At 36.5% G+C, this 17,191-nt stretch overlaps 1 protein-coding gene across 1 annotated transcript in view; it reads right to left on the bottom strand.

The window, feature by feature from the left end:
• Positions 1–3,883: 3,883 nt before the first annotated feature.
• HOMER1 (homer scaffold protein 1) overlaps positions 3,884–17,191 on the bottom strand; it is a gene marked incomplete at both ends in the record, with an annotated part of 63,913 nt that continues 50,605 nt past the window's right edge. Inside the window, 3 exons of the mRNA XM_084305143.1 lie at positions 3,884–4,072; positions 8,030–8,110; positions 9,593–9,703. Coding sequence (XP_084161269.1) covers positions 3,884–4,072; positions 8,030–8,110; positions 9,593–9,703 — 381 coding nt within the window. The remainder of the gene's footprint in view (positions 4,073–8,029; positions 8,111–9,592; positions 9,704–17,191) is intronic.

The raw sequence follows: 17,191 nt of genomic DNA, 5'->3' as shown, positions 1-17,191 counted from the left end.
CTGCAGAGAATTGAGATCTGCAACATCCCAGCCCTCTTTCCATGCTGTATTTCTGAAAAAAAATATTTTGATTTTTGCCTTTGAAATGAACCTCCTAACGAATGTGGTGTTCACAGATCACTGTTCAAAAGCCGCTTCAGTACAGAATATGAAAGATGATTAAAAAAGTAAGATTTATCCCCTTATTGAAGGGGCTAACATGGAGTTAGTCCCTAAATGGTAGAAAAATTAACAGAAAACAGAAACCTTCCACAACTGACAAGACACATCCCAAAATATTCATCTTTAATTGATGCATCGTTCATTCCTGTAGGGTTTTTGTTAAAGGAATTGTCCTGGGAATGCCACCAGTAGCATTAAACGATACTTGTTTGTGTAACATCTGGTTTAGCCCTTTATTTATTTATATTTTACCTGAAAATGTGTTTTTGTAGAGACCACATAACAATATTTCCGCATTATCAGTTCATTTTGTTCTCCTCTTTCCTGGGTATATTAGCCAGGAAAAGAAATTCCCAGTCTGTAACAGACATGAATTCACACACTTTACTTTGTCCACATAGAAAAATGAAGTTTCTGGATCATTGAGGCAGTTGGATTATGAACAAGACACTCAAAAACTAACTATCCAGACGGGGATATACTTACAAAAATCTTTTATGTCAAAGTCAGGATTTCACAACATAACACGCTAATGCAAAATCCAGTAGCACCTGAAAGATTAAGGTAGCTGCTGCTATCACTTGCACATACTTGAAAAAGATTTAAAGAAAAAAAATAAAGAATAAAAGTACATTCTCCAGAGAACAGCAAATGTATTTCAAAATAAAATGGTATTTTATGACTTTTCTTTAGTTTTTGTTAGGTGTTTCTGTTTTTATTTTTTTTCTGTAATTCTTTTTGCTTTTTTTTTTTTTTTTTTTTTTTTTTTTACATGACTGTAGTTGCCATAAAACAAATTATATGCAATGTGACTGTTTGCCTCTCCCGTGCAAGTTCATGTTTTCATGCTACAGTACTCAACACTGTCTTCAGGTATATACATCCCCATAGTTTCGTCAATGATAAATACAATTCTTAATACCTGCCTCTGGGAAAAGTAACATTTCAAACAGGCAAAATACTATCTTAGAACAGAATTGGAGAGGCTATAGTAGGTCTAACCGCCCAAGTATGAACTTTAGGTTTCAGTTACTAAACACTCAACTACTGTAAATAAACATTAAAAATCCTCTTAGCATTCAGATTTTATTTATATGTGCACGTATGTCCACCATATCCCCATATTTATGTTTGACAACTATTTAGGAATTCAAAGGTGCAGCCCTCAGTAATTGTAAAAAATGAAATGAAGCATATCTACTGAATGAGAAAAGAAATTCTCAAATATCAATTTCCAATTTAAAATTTAATTTCAATAGGAAAATATTAAAAATGTGCACATCTAAATTTTTCCATGTTCTTTATATACATATGTGTGTGTACGTATACATAGAAATACTCATGTACCACACATATTCACAAAATTTAAGTGGAAATATTTCTGTCCACTATTTTCCCACATGTAAATGACATCATATCTTTAAAAATGTCAATAATAATATCATTAAAAATAATATTACATTTATTCCATCATCAACTTTCTTTTGTTTTTAGTTTCTTCATCCTTATACGTCCATCGAGCATTAATGGGCCAGATTTTCCTTGCACTACCACAAATGTTATGCCAACTGAATGTTGCTGACAGCACATCAGAGACACATCTGGTTTACAGCAGCACAAGTGACAGGAGAATCAGGGCCAAACATCACCAAGGCAAATTAAAACCTGGCGAAACTAGCTCATGTGGACCTGATGAAGATGTACACACCATTGCCTAAAATCCACCAAATGAAAAACATGTAGCTCACCACAAAGTTTTCAACCAGTAGCACGCTGAATCAAGCTCCCCCCACCCCATTAATAAATAAAATAGGTGAGAAAATACCCTAAAAATATGGATAAAACTTAAACATTGTGTACATTACATACAGTATAATACATGGTGGTTTAGCATTTGACCTAAACCATTTTCCTGACTAGTCAGGGGACACCTGATAAATCACTGGTAAAGAAAAAAAAACAATATCTTAGAAATAAAGCATGTATTTCTAATATAAATGATAACTTGTGTGTATTATATGGTATATACATACAGTACACACATAAAACAAACTTTCCTAGTTATCAATAGCAGTCTCTATGTGGAGAACATTGTGTTGTACAAATTTAATAAGCAGCTAGATTTCATGTTTAACATTCAAATAATTTGGGGAGCAAACAAAGGTCAGTGCATCTTTCGACTCTGAAGTCTGACACTCATTCGTACCTTTTAAAAAAGCCCTCTTCAAAGTTACAAGCAATTTATGGCAAGAATGTACTTTGATGCGAGACACATGACACTTGGCTTACCTTTCAAAGAGTTGTGTGTGTGGTTTTTTTTAAAGAAATCTGTTATATAAAGAAATGTGTGTTTGCCAAAAGTCTGTTAAAATTACATCAGAACAACTTTAAAACCTGCTCACTGAGGATAATTGAATTCAATTATTTCCTGTTTTTAAACGTTTAGTTAACAGTTCAGAATATTGCCTGGTGTCATTTCAATAAAGATGTGATATGAAGACCCATAAAAGAGTAAACATGTCTCCATTTCAATTTGTTATGACAACAAAACTTCTAGAAACAGCTTTCTTGGCAGGACAAGTTCAGTATATGAGTAATCCCTTGCAATAGCTCTATGCTCTTAATGCAGTCTATAATAAACAGTGTTCCCCATAAGCCATTATAACAAAACCTGAAATTCATGTGACATTCTGAAAAAGTCTCCTGCAGAACAGGCTAACAGTTAATTCAACATACATATTTGATACACGCAGCAAGGCCAGAAAACAAATGACTGGCTTGCTATTTCTTGTTACCTGTGCATGTTAAATTTTACATTTAAAGTTCTCATTTCTTTTTTTTTCTTTCTTTTTTTTTTTTTTTTTTTTTTTTTTTTTCGTGGGGGACTCACCTGCCATCATTGGTTGGCTTCAAAATACAATTTAGTGGAAGATAGTATCTCACTGTAATTACATGAAATTCATGTGAAAAAGTAAACCTTACATTGGACAATATTGTAGAACACTTGCATAAATTCCATAAACAAATACGGTCTTTTATATAAGTAAATAAATTAAAAAAAAAAAAAGGCAAAAACAAAAGCAACAAACAAACAAGCAAAAAAAACAACCACCAACTGACCAACCAACTGAAGTACCCCAAAAGGAAGAACTTTACACAAGCAGTTAATAACTTCATTTCAATTAAAGATGCAACTCTCTCTCACCCCTGGCAAGAATAAATTGGTAATGGCACTGTTTCTCCACAGTGCAAAGTATCCTGAGAAATTATTAAGAACAACAAAATACAGGGCTGTCATCACTAACTTCTTGCACAAAACACAGCAATTAAATATTTTAAATAAATAAAACAGCAAATAACCTATATTGTGTCTATCACAAAAAGGGGATGTGACCTGGGACACTGCTAATTCTTCCATCACTGGATAATTAGAAAAGGATTGCATTCAATTACTGTTAATATCTTTCAAGTTATCTATGGCCAATAATGTACAAGGAGGTAATTTGTAATTCAAGTTTTTTGTTTTGTTCGTTGTTTCTTTTTCTTCAACTAGCTACAAGCTGAGTTCTAAATTTTACATTGAAATATGACTCAAATTTAAAACAAGCCCTCTCAGAGGAGCATTTTCTAATTTTGTGCAACTTTGATGCAGAGCCCAACACAGTCCTACAAAGAGAGACAGTGCATCTTTAAGCTGATTGGCACTGAAATCCCATTTTCTTTAGCTGCATTCTATCAGCTTGGCCAAGTTATCCCGTAACTCTGTTAGTTCAAATATTTTTCCATCAAGAATTTCTAAAAGTGTCTTCAAGTTATTGCGAAAAGCTTCTTGCTCATTCTGACTTTTCTCCAGACGTTGCTCTAGATCAGACAGCTGGCCTTCCAGGTCTTTGTTTCGAATTTCTACTTCCTTCAGAGAAAATACATAACATGTTAATGCGTTATCTACAAACAGAAAGCAGTTTAACCTCCTCCTGGCATTCATGCACTACTTTTGTTTTTAGAATAATTTGTGACCCCTTGAAGTTTCCAAAACCAGAGCCCAGATTATTATTTGGATTGAGAAAATATCCTTTCCTCCATTTTTTCAATAATTCATCTGAAGGACAGATTCGTTTGAACAGAGATAAAATTTACTCAGTGCACAATGTATTTAGTCATCACTTCTGCCATTCAGAAATATGCCACCTAGTGAAAACAGCTTCTCAAAGGATTACTTAAGTTCAAAACTCTCCTTATTTAGACTACGTGGATTGCTCAAGGACATCAGTCCCCATCAGATGGACTCACACAGAAGCCCATCCAGATCACTGCTTTATGTACGGAGGAGTACCACCTTAGTTCTGTCCCACGTTATACACCTTTTCACACTGAAAATTAGGACTGGAATAAAACCGAGCAAGACTGGTCAAGGTGAAACCACTTGTAGAATACTTAAAGCCTCAAGTACAGGCTGTGTGTCCCATCTGGCTGCCCTGTCGGCGAGGTCTGCAGCACAGTGGTCAGGCTGAGACCACCGTCAGTGCTTGGAGGAGAGCTCAGGGCCACTCTGCTGCAGGGGCAGATAATAATTTCTTAATTTCAGCTAAGAAAACCACTTTCGAAGGCAGCACTGGGACAGTGCACTTGGTACACCATACACCCTAAGCAGCCATTTTCCAGAAAAGCGCATACTGAATTATTATTTATGTGCAGTGACATTTTTTAAATTCTGCCAGCCTTTACAGCAGGTTTGTCACACAGCTTCAATGGAGCTGCTCTCAGTTTTCAGACCAACTTGTTTCATGCAGCCACATCTCCTCAAAACCAGAGTGCCTCACCTACTGCTTGTTTGTAAAGGGGCAAGGTAAAAATGACAGATTTTTGGCCACTGGCCTCGAACAACAGAGCTGAGAGCAGGCATTACCCCTTGCCGCCAGGATCAAGAGAAAGATTATTTTAATCTGTTTCACACAGATAAAATAGCTGCCAAGGGATTAAAGGAAACTAGTTGAAAGGGTGAGCTTGTAGAAACTACGTAAATTGAAACAGGTGTGTGCTTAGGCAATGATCAGCTTCCTCACAGGTGTTAGGAACAAACAAGCTAGGTGACTGTAACCCTGTCAGTACCTGCTGCAGGCTGTCCCTCGCTGGGCCTACACCTGACCTCCACACCAAACGCTGGCACGTGCTACATGGCTTCAGGGCCACAGGGATTCGGGCCCTCCACGGCAAAGTGACCTTGTGTGGCATGGAAAGGGGGCTCAGCGTCCCCTCAGTTCTGCTGGGTGGCACAGCCCTTTCGGTATTTCACACAATACTGACTGTTCAAGCCCACTCTTGGTTTCTGGAAAACGCTGCTTACCAAATTTTACTTGTGATCCTGACATCTTACCCTTGATTAGTTTTATATAGTAGTATTGAATTACAAGTTCATGTCTGGATCATGTGCAGCTTCCTATTACAGTCTTCCTCAGAATTGCTGCTTCTTAATGGAAGAAGGGGAGAGCTATCCACGTAACATAATCCATTCCCCTACTTGTGTCATTTCACTTTATTTGCAGTTAATCTCACAGGGCAATAAACCTACTCTTCTGATCCGTTCAGGCCCTTTACATGGTTTATTGTACACTGTTTTTTCAAGCTCCTACAGCAGGAATAATCACTTCTCACAAATAATTTTCTTTTAGAAAATAAATAAATTGTTAATAAGTAATTTTTGCTATTCACACTGTAATAATCTCTTGTGGAAGTCAGATAAAAGATCAGAATTAAATATTCAAATCATACACAACAGCTGTATTTAGGGATCAGGCACGGTAATAAAGATATCCTGACTTGCTGTGAGAGTCACACTGATCATGACTGATTGAGATGTCTTAATTAATTAAACTATTAAGTAACAAGGGCCCTGATACTTACCCTTTGCAGTGATAACATACTGCTGTTCACTGAGATTTCTCAGTGACAGATTTCAAATTCATTCCCTGATATAAATGTTTCAGAAATGTGACATACCTTGAAATAATAATTTCTTTGTATACTGTTTTTCATATAGGTGGTATTCCAAAATATTATAGAGTTACATAATCCATTTGTGAACACAAGAGGATGAAAAACGAAGCGGAAGAGAAAAGTGTTTGATGAACAGATACAGACCCTAGAGACAATCACTCTGAAAACAGACAATGAGTCAACGAAGAGAACAGACGTGGGATGGTCAGACCAGAGCTACGGAAGAAAACACCGTATGTCTGACATCACAGGTGCAGGGTGAAGTGGCTTGGAGAAGGCCACTGCAGTCGAAGCAGGATGAGTACTTCAGTACGCAAAGACTTAAGATCTTTTGTAAGAGCTGAATCAGGTCAGTAATAAGCTTTAACCTGAAGAACGGCAACTTTTATGTCAGATCCTAACCATTTTGAAAAAGTGATCACCTACAATGTGACATATGGACCTATGTACATAATACATCCATTTGGTTCCTAAGATAAATATATATTTCAAAAGGAAGCTACAATCTTTGTGAAGTACAATTATTAATAAAATGTTAGGATTTACAGATTCTCAAAGATCTTTAGCCTTTTGCTAGTCTCTCATAACTCTGCTTGCTAGGAATAGCTATTTCTCAGCTCATTATTACTTTTCATGTGATATTATGCTGATATTATTACATATGCCACTGCTAGAACAATTTCTTTCATTATAAGCTCATTTTTAAGTCACTCATATAAGTTCCTTTTCATCTGAAAACTCCCATGCTTAAAGTCAGCAACAATTTTTGGAATAGTGAAACAGGCAAGCTCAGGTATATTCAAAACAATCTTCAAAGAAGCACTGTAATAACATAGTTTTTTTTTACAAATAATTTGACTTAAGAATGGGGGAGAATGAATACAGTAATTTTGTTCTAATGTGGTTTATTCTGTAGGTTAAAATGAGATTCAAGAAAGTTTCAATTCACATAACGCATTTCAAAGAATATCTGCTTGATGATCTTTTAGCTGTGGATAGCCTGGCAGAGCTTGTTTTTGCCACGATTTAGGTCAAGATGCAGAATAGTGATGGTCACATTTCAGCACTTTGGATTTGGAGCTATTTAATGCCTGAGTTTCCAGCTGTATCAAAACTCTGATGTCTGAATTCAGAGTTTAAACCCATCTCAGCTCTGGGTCAGCCTCAATCAGAAAGCTGATTCTTACTAAGGGGGGCATGTCCGTGCTGGCTGGTCAGCCCAGCAACAGAAGGACAGGAGCTCAGACATAGCACTGCTTCCAGTAGGCTGAGGTATCTGGCTATACACACAGTGAAGGATCAGCCCAGAAAAAAAGAAGAAAAACAAAAAACAAAACACAACAAAACAAAGTAATACAAACAAAAACAAAAAAAATATATTCTAAATAATTATATATAATCCTCAAAATAAAATGTCAAATTCTGTTTTTAAAGTCTGTATTCTGCAAGAACACTTTAACCTTTATCAGAGAATGCTTAGAAGCTGAATATAGACTCATCCCAACATGATGCCTATCAACAAGCCTGATAGTTTAGTGGCACACAAGACCTATGACAAGGCATTGCTGTGAAAATGAGACCAGAACTGCCCACAACATGTATTGATGAAGGACATCTGCTTGCCTCAGAGCTGGGTGGAGTTCGGTGGCATTATAAATGAAACTTGGTTCTGTTCCCTCAGTGAAAAAATAATGACTTACCCCAGGTAGAAATTGTAGTACAAATTCCCCAGAAGCATCTTGACCCACCACTTTACTACTTACGTATTTACCCAGAAGCTTCGATCAATACAGCAGAAGTTGCTGATGTAAACTGCTCACTTGAAGATCATTTTGCCCTTCTACCTAAATTAAGATGATGCACTATAGCTCACCTGTAACTTCTGGGTCAAAGAATCCCTCTGTGCCTGGAGCTCTCTGGCGTTGTCAATTTCTTGTTTCAATCTTTCTATTTCCTGAAGGAGAAGAAACAACTTCTTTAGCAACACATTATTTGGATTGGCTTCAGTACAGGTAAGCTGGCTGCTTCTTCCTCTCCATAGCAATGATACCAAAACTGGCAACTGGCTACTGCCTATCTTAGCACGTGACGTTTAAGCTCTGCTCCCAATACTCCTGAATCACAGTCCCCAAAAGACAATCCCATTGTGAATAAACAATAAAGATAAGTATTTTCTTTGTCATGCAAGTCTAAGCCTCCTTTCCATACAAAAGACTTGATTTTTTTTTTTTTCTTGGAATATTAAGGGTCCTTGTAATTTGAGAAACAATTTTGTTTTTTATGTTCTGTTATAATCTATCCTCCCCCATTTTTTCATGAGAAAAATCCGATTTTCATCTGTGCGCTGCTTATTATGTCACTAGCAGCAGGGCTGAGCATCAAAAAATTGCCAGCCTTAACCATTGATTTCTATAAAAAACTTAAAGCTAACAAATATTTCTCCCTACAGGGGCATATTTACCTTCCAGAATACCTCTTGGAAAGGTATCTCTGCGTTCAGCAACTCAGCATAATTTGAAAGAGCAAGGGCACCAAAATGGGAATCATTACCAACCTAAGGCTAATCTCGTGTCTGAGGGAGCTTGAAGAAGGCTTTCCTCCATTTTGGGAGGATGTTCTGCTTGCTCCTAGGAGCGCTTCTCCTGCATCCTTCTCAGAAACAGCTAACAACAACACAGCTGGAGACCCTGTTGGACACGCTGGCCCTCCAAATGTACATACCAGTGCGTGCTTTGTCTGTGCCCATGTAGGGCTCAAGGGATCTAGTCTTAAACAGGGCAAGCAAACCATCATACGTGGCCCCCTCCACCTCCTTCTTCCCATCCATAAAGGGGCAATCCCCAGTCGTTCTGTGGCACAAATCTGTTTTCCTCTAGGACCCCTGCCAGTGCACGTGTTACTCCAATTCTTTGTATTTTCCTGTTGCTGACTGAGCCCAAGGCAGATGGCACAATAAATTTCATCCAAGTTACAGGCTGGGGGTTTGGCACGCTTTGAAGGAGAGGGCTTATCTTAGGGATCATAAAAGTCAGCTATATTAACATAGACTGAAAAACAGATTGGCCTGAAAAATGGCATTGATATATTTCTTGCTCCAAACCTCTCTCTCCAGAAAAAGGAAAGCATGCTTATGACTGCTTCCCTTCTTAGTCAGTGTGGACAGCATCAGTGTGGTGATTGCTCTAAAAAAACCACATGTGCCTCAACGAAGACTTACTTTTGCAAAGAGCAGAAGCAAAGAAAAAAAAATATATTTTTTGTTCTTCAGATACCTTGCTTTATATTGGACAGATGTAGAAGGAAAAATATTAATCATTTCAAGTAATCTGAAAAATTAAAAGGAAGTACCACAACATTTGCTAGCCATTGCAAGATTAATATTGAATGCCTTAAGAATAGATGTAACAAAAAAGCCAAAACAAACATTAGCAAGTACCTCTTCTTTTTTCTTCAGCGTAGATTCTAATTCCTGTATTGTCTGGTTTAATTCTGTTTTATGTGTGTGGACTGCATTGGCTTGACTGCTCACACACTCTAGCTCAGTCACCTGTTGAAATAAGTGGTGGCAACACACAGAGAATTAATTGCAACAATTTCAAGGTACCAGTATTTCTTAGAATAAATAGCTGAATTTGAAATATACCCTTAGTTCTGGGTGACTTATGTTGATTAAAATGGTGAAGCTGTTCTTTTGAAGTCTGCATACAATTCCTTAACAAGTTGTTTTGCAGCAAATGGCTGCTGTGACTTCTAATGTTTACTGTAATAACTTGGGAACAATAAATTTAATATACTGCAGGCTGAAAAGAACATTAATTAAAAGTTATACTTACTAATTATTGAAAATTTTACAGAAGAAGCTGAATTACCATTTCAGAAACAGTAACATCTAGATGATTAAACACAGATCTAAGTAACCTCTCCATCTGACATTTTTTAATGTTGCACCATCTTAATCAACTAAGCCACAATGCTCACCCCTTTCCTAGCACACCAATTAACATTTCACAGCCTCAATTTCTGACTCTGCATCAGAAGATACTCAGCTACCAATGTACAGCTGCCAGCTTCTTACTTCCTGTAGTCTCAGACTTCATCTCCCAGTCACAAAACTAACAACTAATGGCACAATTTGGATTTGTACAGTTCCTCGTTATTAGCAGGCAGCAAACATTCTCCATCTGCCCTTGGATAAGATAAGATACCTGGCAATAGTATGCCCTTTTAATTTTATTTTTTTAATTGATGAGATGTTAATATCCTAACATTCACAGAAAAATGGTTGTCAAAAATGGCTTATGCATTAAAGAAATAAAATTTCATGCAGCTACAGTCTACACAGAGAGACTTTGTTCATGTATCTCTCAAACTACAGCACAGTTTCAGAGAACTCTCACACTGCACGTCTGCATGGATTTCTGCACTAAAACCTTTTTGTTTAAGAACAAACTGTAAAAAAAATACAATTTAAAAACCAATAACTTTTTTTTTTCCCAGACTGTCTGTCAATCTTAGTATACAGTGTTTGAGAGAGCTGCAACATCTACCTACAGAACAAATCTGCCCCAAAAACTAGTTTGAACATAGCATGTTTCTGTGCTACCCAATTTGTCAAGGAAAACCTCTAGGTCACAAATTAAATTCCTTAGAAAAGTAGCCCCTAGATAGAGGGCATGTATTCTCCAGGACATTTTTCTTTCTTACATGAAAATCTTGAGGAATCAAGGGTGGTGCCTTCCACCACCAATATAGTCTAGCCAGAGAAGCCACTGTGATGCCAGTAATTTAAGACTCTGAATGGTTTGTAGGCTTAAAAAGTAGATTACTGAATGCAGGGAGAAGTTGAGGGAAAGCCAAGATTGAAATACAAGAAAATTAAAACAAAATCCCTCTCAGCGTTTCTTTCTGAGTCACAGGGCATGAAATTCCCTTGTGTTCCCCTGTGGCCTGAACAGCGATGAGTAGTCTCGTTTCTCCTCCTGGAAAGCTGTCATTTGACATTTTTGCACACCAGGTTAATAAATGTAGAGACACTAAAATTACAGCAATTTTTTGGAGGGAAAAGGAGAATGAGGGAAGAGAAGGTAGCTTGACAGGACCCCCCAAGAACTATCTTATTTACTGGAATTGCCCCAGAAGAAACATCTGTGCTCATGGCGCAAAGTAACAGCAGTTTGTTCAGTTTTATACGTCACTGAGCATTTTGATTGCAGTCTTAGATCTTTTCCTCAATTTGCCAAAACTGCACAAAAATATATCTATTTAGATTTTTTTTTTTTTTTTGGGGGGGGGGTAACATCTGTTACAAGCTAACAATTGTTACTGTTGCGGTATTCAGTACAATAACTACACAGACACAACCAATCAGAATCGCAACGCATCAGCTGGGATAAAGTTATGTCTAAACAGTGCCTGCACTAACATGTTGTTCAACATTACACTGTGTAAACACATCAAGAATCACCAACTCGCAGAATAATTTAGGCTGGAAAGGGAGCTTGGTGCTCATTTGGTCCAGGCCCCTCATTCAAAACCAGGACAATTTTGAAGTTGTATTTCACTGCTCAGGGTCTTGTCCAGCCAGGAACCATTCACCATTTAGTAGCGTCACCACACTTTTATCCACATCAACCATCTTCACGCCTTCTGAAGTTCAACCTAGTAAACATTTCCAAACTATTCTGCTGAACAAAGTCTTGAATTAGACGCTGAAGCTTCTGTGAACCCAGAGGTAGCGTTGATTTAGAAAGCCACATTCAGACCCTTTTTCACTCATTTTGTAAGTCTGGAACTTTATACAATAACCTCCAAGAAGGTCAATTTCTCTCTTAAAGCTGTTACGCCCACTGGTTCTTACCAAGTACTGGTGCAGTGAATACTCATTTACACCGAGTGGTACAGCCTCAACAGGAGAGACGGGAAAAATCAGCCCCCAAAACACCTTTCTCCTGGTGCTGTAGAAGCAAGGGGGCAGAGGTGTCTCTCCCTGTGACTTAGGAAGAGCTTGAACCCTACTGTTTTCCATGGGGTTTCCTCTGGGCAGGCACACAGGGTGAGGATGCATGCATACTGTTAGTGCAAGCTTGGAGTCTGAGGGGGCTGGTGGATTGAGCAGGGGATGGTTGAAATGTTACCTTGCTCTTGGCTGCAGGTATTGCTACCAGCCAGAAATGCCTCCTGTGAGAGACCCACTGGCTGCATGCCTCGCATGAACGCTCCTCAGTGTGCTCTGGACATACTAACTTGAGACACCTATTGAAATTGCTTAAGCAAACACAGTTGATTTTGCTTGAGCAGGGTAGAGTTTGCTCCACAAACTTTCTTGCCTACAGTCAACTGCTCTCAGAAGAGGCTGCGATACCTTGCTCTGGTCCAGCTTTCCTGTAGGCAAACACCCATTTTTTACTGCTTGTGCAAGAAAATAATGCATGGTTCAATTTTTTATTTTATTTTATTTTATTTTATTTTATTTTATTTTATTTTATTTTATTTTATTTTATTTTATTTTATTTTATTTTATTTTATTTTACTTTTTTACTGCTGAAAGCCCAGTAACTTGGGAAAAAATTTTCAACTTAAAAACATGTTTACTTTAATAATAATCTTATTTAAATGCCCATTCCTATACAAATCTGAAAAGATGTCAAATATGCTCTCTTTCTGAATGCACCTTTTAAAAAAGAAAATCATATTATGAACCTTTCAAAAAATCTGTAGAGTAAGATGGAAAATGATGCGATATAAAGCATATGTAATTGAAAACAGAAGTAACAAAAGATAAAGCTCTAGGCAAAAAAACATGGATAACATTTATTTGCTCTATTTCCTTGTTTCAAATTGAATTTATTTTTCTAATGACCATTGGTTCAAAAAACATCAAAAATAACTGTTTATGTGTTATGCACAGAAGGGGGCATAACAGGAAGCTAAAATGCTTTAGTCTGACCCTCCCACATGCTATTTTCAGGGACATCTCATTTATTTTTTCACATTTAAGAGCAAGACTCGAGCAATCATTCAAGTCTTTGCACAGCAACACTAAATAATGAATCTCTGATTAAAACTTGTTTCCAGTACAGAATTCTGACTGTATTCTGACTTCTGACAAAGACTGAAAAAACAGTCTTTGAACAATAACTGACCAAACAAGGTTCTTCATCATAAGACTGCACTGACTTGCAAATCTGGAAAGTCTGTACTGTGGCTTCATATTTGAGACTTAAAGGAATATTATTCTTAGCCCCTGCTTCTGTGTTTTACATTTGTCATCCAGGTAAGGATTGCTTGTAGAGAAAGAAATTCTGAAAGGGCTTTTTAGTGACAATCTAATGGGCTATTTTTTCTCTCATATGGACATTATTGTACTTAAATGCATACTTTATTGAGAAATACATCAGTAGAAATCAGACAGAAAGGCAACTTGTTCTGACAGAGCCTAAGCCTTCTCAGCAGAAGCCATTGAAGAGTTTTCTGGAAATTCTGATCTAAGGTCAATAGCCTATAAATAGAGGAGAATGCCAGGCAGAAGTTTTCATCATACTGTGCAGCTGTTGCCAAGACAGGAGGAGTGAGGCCACATAACAGAAGGGGCAACAGATTTTATATAAGCTTAAGACAGTAATTGCACAGAGCTTCTCCAAGAAAACAAACCAAATCAAAGCATGAAGAAAACAAATGTAGAGATTGTATCAAATCCTAACAAAGACAACTGCTTCATGAGTGAAGACTTTGGTTAGACTGAAGCAAAGAAGTGGGAATGACAGAAACATTTCAAGTGGTTGCCTTCCCAGAGCAAGTACTGACAGAATGAATCTGAGCTACATTTGCTCGAAGTTGATTAATTTTTTTAATACCACTTTCCTGAGATAGATTTGTATACTTCTAATCTCAATCAACAAACTGTTTTTTTTATTATCTTAAGAGTCAGTACCTACAAGTCATGAACTTCTTTTCAAACTTCATACAGAAATTACTTTAGCTATTACAAAAATGCTGAGAAATATGGGTTAAAGTACATTTTTGGGGTTGCTTTAGTCTATTTTATAGATATACCTGACTATCTTAACTTGTTGTTTCCTAAAGGTATTCCACATATTTATTGTGGAACACAGTATTCAAGGTCTACTAACCTAGGCCACAGTGTAGAACAGAGAGAGTACTCATGCAAGACAGAATTTAAGTATTATTTATGTATTTTTAGCTGGTGCAGTTATCTTGCTTAATGGATTACAACCGTGATTGTGATATTATTCCATCAATAATTGAAGATGAACGTCCTTCAAATTAAAAAGAGCCCTTTGCTTTCCACAGTAAGTAGAAAAATGATACTGTGTAGCTCAGCAAAACAAGGAATAACTGCATAAAATTTCACATAACTTTTGCAGAAGAAGCTTCTCAGTTCTTCATGGTAGACAGTAAGATGGAAGACAGCATGCAAACAAGACAACCATAAGAAACAATCTAGTATGGCTTTCAAGAATAAAAACTGAGAAAAAATTTGGTTCTAATAAATGTGAAAACGCAGAGAACAAGGAAAATTGCTTTCCTATGTTGCTGCTGAAAAAACAAAAAGTGCACCATCGTATTATCACTTCTGACAGCAAATTAACTACTGTAGTCTTCCAAGATTTATCTATGGATAAAATGATAACCTAAGGATAAGGGGAAGAGTTTTGTGTATTACCAACAATACATTACTTTTTTCAACTTAGAAATCAATTAAAGATTTTGCTGAAAAGGACACATTTTTCTCTGTGGGCACTGAAGCCTCAAGCCATGGAAATATCAAAATGTTTTCTACAGTTAGATATTTCTGCAGAGATGAAAGAGGAATAATCCATCATCTGCTTGATTTTTGTGAAAAACAAAATGAGACTGAAGTAGGAAAATATGAAAATACAAGAAGTGTACTAAAATCAATGCTCTGAGCTTCAGCCAGGCATTGCTATTTGCAAGTGATAGTGTTAATGCTAACTTCAGGGAATATCCCTTTGTCTGAAATTCAATTAGAAAGTGTTTTTTTTTGTTTGTTTGTTTGTTTGTTTTTTTATCTGCTATCTGACCAGTTCATAAAATACATGCAATAGCAAACACAATACAGATATGTCATCTTTTAATCCTGAGGACCTTGCAATTTCCTCATTCTCTAATAGAGTTTTGGAATTATAAGTTATATTTCATTCTACAAAGCTTTGACTACATAAAAATGCTGCAGTATGTCTCCACAAAGTGCGCTTTGTAAAACCTGCAGATCTTAATAATATTCCTTCTTTTTAGATAGATGATGAAGATGGAGATGAGGGTCCTTAAGAAAAAACACATTTTTTTTTTTTACTATCCCAGAGTAACAGCAGTTACTTTTTTATCACCCCACATTCAGTGTAAAGGAATTTCCACAAAAAAAAAAAAAAAAGATATTGTCTTGGGTCATAAATGGAAATCTACTCTAAAAGCAAATCAAGGCAAGCAGAAGAAGATGATAAAGAACTTGCCTTCAGTTCACCATCCATTAAAACAAACAAACAAACAAACAAACAAACAAAAACATTCTGATTACAGGAAACAAAACTACTATAACCCGATTCACCTGCTTTGTCTGAAAAGGGGCAATTTTTTCAGTAAATTCTAAGTATTAAACAAGGTTTGAATCTTAATAAAGGCTAGATGTGGATTATAAGTATTAGGAATCATGCCTAAAAAGGGACCTGGGAGTCTGTGGTAGACACTTCTGTTCAAGGAATCATTCTAATCATTCTGACATTCTAAATTCAAGACTGACAACAAATAAAATTTCAAAACCAGTATGAAATTTATGATAGCTGAAATGGATATTGGACAAAAATGTACATCTGAGAGAAAAACACATATCCCTTGAAATAAAATGCTCACATTTTTTCCCTTGGTTATCCCCTAATATCATGCAACAAAGGTGGTCAAGTCACAAGGCTCTTCTCAAGGATTTTTAAAATAGCACTGTGGATTTCTTTTTATTAGAAACTAGTTCTACTGTTAGGATAACAGACCTTAGGAAGGTAATTACAGCCTACTTTAAAACATAAACTCTTCTTTTAAGAAATTATTGCAATTTCAAAAATAAAAAGCAAAGTCACTGTTTTCCCACATATCTTCTAGAAACTTAACAGTTAGAACAGTTAGCCTTTCCAACACAGAAACTTAACTTCTTGTTTCTTAACTTAACGCTCCCCAGAACGTTTGGTCAATATTTAACATTACTTAACATCACTTGGGCAAAAGCTACGTATGTATTTTTGCTTTATCAGCATTTTCAAGTGCAACAAAAATTTGCTTGCAATTCCAGATTAATGGATTGCATATGTAAAAATACAGATTTATTTGTCTGGTTTTTGTTCCCTTAGGATTGGTCCAACTGCACACACATTTGTTTCAATTAAATGCATTAAAAATGTTAGCAAAATGATAGTCCCATTGTTTCAATTAAATTGCCAAATGAACCATATTTACCCTGCAAAATGCTTATCTATTTTCTTCATTAAAGAATGGCACCACATGACTACCAAGCTGCATGCTAATTACAGTAATTTAAGAAGGAAGTTATACTCAAGTAGCCTTTTTCTTTAATCAAGCAATCTAAGTTTAAATATAAGTCCATATTTTTCAGGAAGGACAGGAGGGACACAGTCTTGAAGACTGTATAACAAAAGGTAGACATCACACAAAAAGCATGCAATGCCAATAATTTTTTGGATTAAATCTCTTCTTCTTACCACTCTTTCTGTCACCTTATTTCATATTTCCACTTTTAGAAAATTTCTTTCCTCACTCAAGTAAGTTATTCACAGTAGTCTCATATTGGTGATAATAAATTCTTCAATGAGCACTGACTTCTCAGCAAATCAGAAATCCACAGTATGGGCTCTGATTCAGCAAGCAGTTGCACATCTGCACGTTTGAAACTGAGTCTTGGCTATTCAATTATTAATGCAGGTGGTGGAAATGTGGAGGTGACTGCTAAGGGTCTGCAAAGATTTTCTATTGACATTTTTAGGATAATCTG

The sequence above is a fragment of the Netta rufina genome (genome assembly GCF_964035555.1).
Source record: "Netta rufina genome assembly, chromosome: Z".
Taxonomy (NCBI): domain Eukaryota; kingdom Metazoa; phylum Chordata; class Aves; order Anseriformes; family Anatidae; genus Netta; species Netta rufina.
Note: the sequence above shows the minus strand (reverse complement) of the source record. Positions and strands in the feature narration are given on the sequence as shown.